This window comes from Larimichthys crocea, chromosome III (assembly GCF_000972845.2).
Source record: "Larimichthys crocea isolate SSNF chromosome III, L_crocea_2.0, whole genome shotgun sequence".
In the NCBI taxonomy this organism is placed as follows: domain Eukaryota; kingdom Metazoa; phylum Chordata; class Actinopteri; family Sciaenidae; genus Larimichthys; species Larimichthys crocea.
The window spans coordinates 841,979-850,206 of NC_040013.1; the positions used below are offsets into that span (position 1 = coordinate 841,979).

Below are 8,228 nucleotides of genomic sequence, written 5' to 3' on the forward strand. Positions count from 1 at the left end.
CAACAGCTGGAGCTGTAGGATCTGACTCCACAGTGAACAGAATCATGGTGAAGTCATCGACTCGAGAGCTGAATGTGTTCTGGATGGTCTTTAACTCGCCCTTGTCTTCATCAGTGAGGGGACCCACAGGTAGGACCAGGATGAAGGCATGGACCCCCTCAGGATCACAGAGGGAGATACACCTGAGTGATTCCTCCATCACTGCCTCCTGAGGTTTTCCATACAAGGCAGGCAGCTCCACCAGGGAAACCCAACGTCCACACACCTCTCCCTGATGTTTAACACACTCTGATGAGTTGGAGACTGAAGGAAACTCTGTCTGACCTAAAATGGCCTTGGCTGCTGGAGTCTTCCCTGCTCCTCTCCTCCCACACAGAACCAGGTTTAAAGCTGGTTTCATGTCTTCAGACTTTGGTCTTGTGGTGTCTTCAGTGAAGGTGAGGAAGGTTCCTTTGTTTTCACGCACAATGTTCTCAATCTTCTGCATTAATGATGTGTGGTCACCTTCAGACATGCTGTACTGTCTTCCTCCACAGTCTATAAGGAGCTGAGTCACAGTGAAACTTTTGTTCTCATTGTGTGTCATGATGACCATCAAGTGTTTGAAAGCATCTTGACCAAACAAACTCAGGATGAACTTCAGTGTTTCTCTGTTCTCTGCAGTGAAATCAGAAGGTTTCACTAACAGCAGAAGAACATTTGGTCCAGGAAAACAAAGACTCACACACTTCTTCATCTCTTCTCTCACTGCCTCCACGGGCAGGCTGAAGATGTTTGGAGTTTTCACTACAGTTAATGGTTTTCCTCTCAACTCTCCACAGGCAGATACACAATCTCTGGTTGAAGAAGTTCTTTGGTAATGAAAAGTCTGGTCCTTGATGATGAAGTCATGAAGTTTTGACTGTTTGTCTTCACTTTTTCCCAGCAGCACAATCCTGAATTGAGATGCTGTGATACAACAGAGAAAAAGATTAAATGACATCAAGTTATGTTTATATTATATAAGTCACAGTTTAACAAATTATGTTCACATATACCTGTTTTACATCAGAAATTACATTTCAGAAAACATGTGTTGGTGGTCAGAAACAGTGAATTCAAATGACAGCAATGTTTTGTCCAAACAGCAGAATATGATGAATATACAGTATGTGTCAGCCTAAAACAATTTGTATGTTTAATATGAACATTTAATTTGATGATGTAAGATGAAATTGTTCTTATTTCATTGCTTTATGATAGTGATAAATTATAGGATGTGTTTGGGTTAATCCTGCAGGAAAGATCGCTCCATAAATCTATGATCAGTGTGATAAATGTACTTACTGTCAGTCAAAGGGTTTTTCTCTGAGCGTCGTCCAGTGATTCCTGTAAAAAGATGACATCATTAATTTTCCACTTCATGTTCTAATTTACTGGAAGAAGATTCATGTGAACAAAGTCAGACTTGTTTCTGCACTTACCAGCAGCTTTAACAGCACCCATGATAGAAGTCTGTGTTTCCTGTTGTTTTGGTCTCTGATGATCTCCTGGTAAAGTCGATGTTGCGTCCTCAAACACATCACAGCTGACGTGCTCTCCATTGTTCTCCTTTACAATTTGACCCAAACGTGTTAACAGCTCTGAATGTTCAATGTTCCTCTGATTCAAATGTCTGTATCTACATTTTCTGATCATGTCTTTTAATGGACGGTGTTCCATGTATTTTTCCATGAATCCTGGACTCTCCTCTCTGGGTGTTGATATCAGAATCAGTGAATGATCAAATGATTGATCACTGAAGAGTTGAAGGACTCTGCAGAGCTTCAGTTTGTGTTCCTCAGTGAAGTCTTCAGGCTGTAGAACCAGCAGGAACACATGAGGTCCAGGATCAGAGAGTCTCTCACAGGTTTTCACATGTTCTGTCAGTTTGTCTTCAGAGATGTCTGGATGCAGCAGATCTGGGGTGTTGATGAGAACTATTTTTTTCTCCTCCAATGGTCCACTGATTCTCTGAAAGTAGTCTGGTTCTTCCTCAGTGTTCAACACAGTCTGTCCCAGTATGAAGTTCCCCACTGAACTCCTCTGAGACCAGCTGTTCCCCAGAAGAACAACCCTCAGCTCAGACACTGAAAAGAGAAAACACAGGATTAGAAAAGTTAAATCAAGTGGAGATTTGCTCTAAACTGGATTTAGACCTTGTGAGAAATAACAACTTCTTTAATCAGGAGAACATTAAATGTGACATAAGTTATTTATTTTATTTTGGTGTTGAACTTTAAACAAACATGATCCAGTTTAATCATCATTCTTTATGAATCACTGTAAATTCAGATCTTATGATGAACCAGATCAGCTCTGTCTCAGTTGGACTCACTTGTAGGTGGCAGAAGTTCATAACTGTTGCTGCGCTTCAGGGGCTGCACATCATCTGTGTGAGGACACAAAATAAATATTCATTCAGTCATCCACACCTTCATATTGTGTAATCAGTCTGTGTAGAACTAACAATGTGGAAGAGAGGACAAAAATCAATCAAATCAAATCAAATCAAAAAGTCACAAAGTCCATTTTCCTCTGAGGCTTTACAATCTGTACAGGGAGTGACACCCTCTGTCCTTAGACCCTCGGTTCGAATGAGGAAAAACTTTCCCACAAAAACCTTTAACAGGGAAAAAAGGTGGAAGAAACCTCAGGAAGAGCCACAGAGGAGGGAGAGAGAGAGAGAGTTTTCAGTAAAGGGAGATGTGACTGCATCTTCACCCAATACCGTGCCTGACTAGGCATAACCCTGAAAGAGACAGACAGAGAGAGAGGGGAGGGGAGGGAGGTGGAGTCCCCCGGCAGTCTAATCCTATGGCAGCATAACTAAGGGTTGACCAGAGCCAGCACTAACTATAAGCTCTATCAAAAAGGAAAGTTATAAGTCTACTCTTAAAGGTGTTGACCGTGTCTGCCTCCTGAACCCAGAATGGTAGTTTGTTCCACAGAAGAGGAGCCTGATAGCTGAAAGCTCTGGCTCCCAATCTACTTTTGGAGACTATAGGAACCACAAGGAACCCAGCGTCCTGAGTGTAGCTGCCGTTACAGTTATATAGTTTAAGTTCATTTTATACTTTTGAGTCAACAATTAAATAATTCAATTTAAAAAGATCATATTTTTTGCATTATTCAGACACAGCACTGAGGTAACAGAGCACCTGGCATGTTAATTAGAAGATGACGTTATAAAGCTGCCTCATAATGCTACGAAGATTTGAAACGGATTGGACTTTGGAAATTTCCTTTCTTTTCTCTTTACATTATGTTCACACGTGTTTAAGATGCTCATGGAGTAACGTGATGGTTGGATGGATGGCGATGTGCAAATAAATCTGACTTACCTGCAACCAATCCACTACTCAACTCTAGAAGTATATCTATCTCTCCAGGTCCAGCTCTCCAGCTGCAAAGTCCTCAGAGACTTATTGGAGCAGCCTGATAACAAAGAGTTACAATAGTCCAGCCTAGAAGTAACAAATGCGTGGACTAGTTTTTCTGCATCCGCTTGAGACACGATGTGTCTGATTTTAGCGATGTTACGTAGGTGGAAGAATGCAGTCCTCGAAATTTGTTTTATGTGGACGTTAAAGGACAAATCCTGATCAAAAACAACTCCAAGATTCTTTACAGTGGAGCTGGAGGCCAGGGTGATCCCATCTAAAGTAACTAAGTCTCTAGAAAGAGAGTTTCTGAGGTGTTTGGGTCCAATTACAAGAACTTCAGTTTGTCTGAATTTAACATCAGAAAATTGTAGGTCATCCAACTTTTTATATCCTTAAGGCATGCTTGGAGTTTAGTTAACTGATTGGTTTCATTAGGCTTGATTGATAAACATAATTGGGTGTCGTCAGCATAACAATGAAAATTGATAGAGTGATTCCTAATAATGTTCCCTAAAGGAAGCATATATAAACTGAATAGAAGTGGTCCAAGTACAGAACCTTGTGGGACTCTGTGACAAACTTTGGTATGCATAGAGGATTCATTATTATCAGAACTTTTGTCGATCAGTTTCATTTCTGGAAGAGAACAAATGTTTGTGCCTGGTGAAGATCTTACAGCTTCACAAAACGCGAACCACATCAAGGAAACTGGGAATTAGAATTAAATGTTATGATTGAAGACTCTACATGGATGGACATATGTATAGGTTGTCATAAGGGAATTAGCAGCCAACTGTGGAAAGAATTTGACTGGAAAGTAAAGATCAGATATTTTAATATTCCCTTCATCATCTCTTCATATGCAACAAATCCCAATGTAGCATTAAGATGGCGAAATTGTGGAAATATTTTTGAAATCTTTTGGAGGGGATTGTCCAGTAATACAAAGATTTTGGGACAACATTAAGAAGGAAATTGCTATTATTTAAGAGGTAGATGTCACTCCAGAGCTGATGTTGTTTTTGTTGGGAGCCATACCTAAAGACCTATATAATGAAGATCAGCCATATATGCTGAGCATTCCATTACTAGTAGCAAAGAAAATGATTATGGTGAACTGGACGGATGAAAAACCACCAACTGTAGGTCAATGTCTCCATGATGGAGCGAATGACTGCAAGTCTGCAGTTGACTATAGACGCTTTTGTGCAAAGATGGATTTGTATTTATCGATACTTGGGTGTTTGATGGATGATGTGATAGAATACTGATAGAGATGCCTATTTGTTGTAAGAAACACCTTGGTGGTGCAGCTTGGACACATCCTCAGTGATGAACCCAGGGTCACGGAGTGTTTCAGGTCTTGGATCATAAGACACCCTCACCTGGGCGACCCAGCCGGGTCTGATCAGACCCTGGCTGGTGTCCAAGCAGCGCACTAAATCATGTTTCGGGTGGCTTTCCTCTCTTGCGCCCCCCTGATTCCAAGGAGCCTGACTGTTCGGTGCAGGCTATGTCCTGGGAATCCCCTGCAGCCAACCTCAATTGGCTCACAGCGGGCCCTCCACCCATTAAGAACTCTCCGATGTTAAGACCATATCTGGCCTGAGTGTTGTGCTGGTGATGTGCTCTGGAAACTTCAATTGCCTCCCCAGGTCCACCTTCAGCTGCCAGTCGCCTGCTGAGGATAAGAGACCAGCAGGGACCTTTGGCTGTGACTGAGGTTTCTCACCCGCCCTGACGAAAGCGATATTTGGCCTTGCTGGGGGCTGATGCTTACTTTGCTGAATTCCGGCACAGATGGTGTTAGCTAATGCCTTCAGCACCTGGTCATGGCACCATCGGTACCTCCCCTCTCCCAGTGCTTTCGGGCAGCAGCTCAGGATGTGTTCCAGCGATCCTTTTGCAGGGCACAGTGGACATGATGGTGTTTCTGCCAGACCCCAGCAATGCAGATTTGATGGACTCGGGAGGACATCATACACTGACTGGATCAGGAACTTGAGTCTTGCTGGCTCTGACCTCCAAAGTTCTGACCAGGTGATCTTCCGAGTCAGTGCATGGTCCCAAATGGTCCACGCCCCTTGTTGGTGCATGGCCACAGTCTTGCTGCGCCGCTCCTCCTCCACCTCTGCTCGGACCTCCCCCTGGATCATCTGCCATCTATCCCTCCCCTGGGCTCTGTCATAGCGTGGTGTTTTATGGCAGCCGAGTCCCGCTCGCCCAACCGCTACCGAGCCTACTAGCACACCATGCTGCAACCTTGCTTCTGCCAGCTGGACTGCCTCCTGCGCTCGCCACTTTCTTCCAGTCCTGACCTCTATGCCTGCAGAGGAATATCTGGTGTCGGATGAGTCTCTGAACAGTAACACCTCCCTGGCACTTCCTACTGGCGATGCAGCTCAGTCTCTTTGTCTCTGTGCAGGAACTGGTTGATGTTTTGCTCCAAGGCCTCCACCGTTGTTATTGGGACCTGGTACATCATCAGTGGCCACAAAAGCCTTGGCAGGATGCCATGCTGATATATCCAGGCTTTAAACTTCCCTGGGAGGCCTGACCTGTCCACCGCAGCAAACCAGGTCTTAAGCGCTGTGTGCATAGCTTTGATCGCTGCTGTGTCTCTCAGAGTGGCATCGAAGATCTTCCCCAAGCTCTTCACCGGCTTCTCTGTCATGGATGGGATTTGAAGACCGTTCATGTGGAAGCGGAACTCCTCCACTTTCCCCTTCCTCAGCACAAGGGACCTGCACTTGGCTGGCTTGAATGTCATTCTTGCCCACGATGTTAGCCTTTCCAGACCTTAAAGGAGCCAGCGGCACCCTGGCACTGATGTTGCTGTGACTGTTAGGTCATCCATAAAGGCTCTGATTGGCGGTTGGCGAATGCCAGATCTAGAGAGAGGTCCTCTGCATTCCACTTCTGCCGCCTTGACAAGCATGGTCATCACCAGTGCAAACAGCGTCACTGATATGGTGCAACCAGTGACAATGCCTTTTTCTAGTTGATGCCATGCTGAAGTTATTGATCCCAATGTGAATCTCATACTGAAACTGTTGTAATAGTCCTGTATGAGATCTGTGATCTTCTGCGGAACATGGTGGGTGGTCAGGGCCTTAGTCACCAGCTTGTGGGGAATTGATCCGTAGGCGTTTGCCAGGTCGAGCCAGATGACTGACAAATCTCCTCGATTTTCTCTTGTCTCTTGGATCAGCTGGGTAACCACTCCAGTATGTTCAACACAGCCTGGCACGCCTGGAACTCCCCCCTTCTGCACGCTGGTGTCAATGTAGGAATTCTTCACGAGGAAATCGGTCATGCGGTTGGCAAGAATATTGAAAAAGATCTTGCCCTCTACACTGAGCAGTGAGATGGTTCGGAACTGCGAGATGTCACTTGCGTTTTCCTCCTTCGGTATCCAGACACCTTCGGCATGCCTCCACTGCTTGGCTACCCTGCCTCTTCACCATACTACCCTGATGATCCTCCATAGCCTCTGCAGCAGTCTCGGGCAGTGCTTGTATACTTTATACAGCACCACACTCAGCCCTGGTGCTGCGCTGGTCCATGCAGCCCTGACTGTGTACCTGACCTCTGCCAGCGTTGGCTCTTTGGTGTTAAATTGGCTGGTGGGTAGAGGTGGTGTAATTAGCTCTCTGCAAGGGCCAAGGTCTTCCTCCCTATGCCTGTTGCTGTAGGTTTCAGAGAGATGGCGGTTGATGTCGTCTTCTGGGCACATAAGGGTCCCACTCCGCTTCTGCCCTAGCGCACTGCGCAGTGCGCTTGCGGGCCCTTTCTCTACCCTTCCTCCTGTGCCATTCAGCGCGACGTAGGGAGATGAGCTTCTTCCTGAGGATGTCTCGGAGCTCAGCCAGGGCGGGCCTCTCTTCCTCGCTCATCTTCTTGAATTGATGTTTCAGGGTCTTCAGGTCTTTCCTGAGTGCAGTGATCTTGTTCTCTCTCCGGTTAAGTCTAGCTGTGGTCTTGGCCTTTGGCTGTTTGATACCAAATCACTCAGCACCGATGCAGATGATGAAGGTACACATCGTTTGGAGCTGCTGGTCCACTCCCTCCTTTGATGACGCTTCCAGCGCAGAATCTACATCTTCATCAAACTGGCGCCACTCAGTCTCCTTGTGTGCAGCTGGCCACAAGACCCTGCGGTGCTCGGATGGATTGCTGGGTGCAGCACGCTGAGCTTGGAGGTTCTGGACACTGTGGGTTGGCTCCGGGTCCGGATCCTCCTCTGTCTCACCAGTGGCAATGCTATGCACTGCCTCTGTGCACTGTTCAGCTTGCTTCCTCCTCGTACAGCCCATCTTTGTCTGATGGATCTTCAGACCCTTCAGGTTCTTGCAGCTTTTGCCACACATACAGGTTACTCTTGTTGTCGGTAATCCATTGCTCGTGCTCCTTGCCAGAAAATCCGTCCGCGTGGGGATTTTTTTTAGTGTGACTGTCTGGTTTGTTTGTTCTGAGATACTTTAGAAACATGGACATAATAATAAACTCAACCTCACCTAATATATTTATAAATATTGAATATTGATCAATATGATTTCAAGAATAACTCCATCAGTAATCCATCACACTGAATGTTTCTATAGTAACAGTGGTTCTAACAATGAAGCCAAAACATTTTCAGGTTCAGACTTTTAGTTCAGGAATAAATAATAATGAGAATAATGAACTCTTACTGGACGCCATGATGTCACTCTGCTGGAAACTTCAGAGACTCATTGAGCTGAAAACCAACTGCTGGGTTTGAGAAGCTGAAGAGAGGAGAGACAATGTTACACTGTCACTGTCACACACACACACACACAC

General features: G+C 45.3%; 1 protein-coding gene across 1 annotated transcript in view; it reads right to left on the bottom strand.

The window, feature by feature from the left end:
- Positions 1 to 8,228, bottom strand: part of LOC109136686 (GTPase IMAP family member 8) — a 31,101-nt gene extending 22,873 nt beyond the window's left edge. Inside the window, exons 1-5 of the mRNA XM_027278390.1 lie at positions 8,099 to 8,228; positions 2,357 to 2,410; positions 1,464 to 2,108; positions 1,327 to 1,368; positions 22 to 948 (exon numbers count right to left, since the gene is read on the bottom strand). Of these exons, the coding sequence (XP_027134191.1) occupies positions 22 to 948; positions 1,327 to 1,368; positions 1,464 to 2,108; positions 2,357 to 2,410; positions 8,099 to 8,108 (1,678 nt within the window). The 5' untranslated portion in view covers positions 8,109 to 8,228. The remainder of the gene's footprint in view (positions 1 to 21; positions 949 to 1,326; positions 1,369 to 1,463; positions 2,109 to 2,356; positions 2,411 to 8,098) is intronic.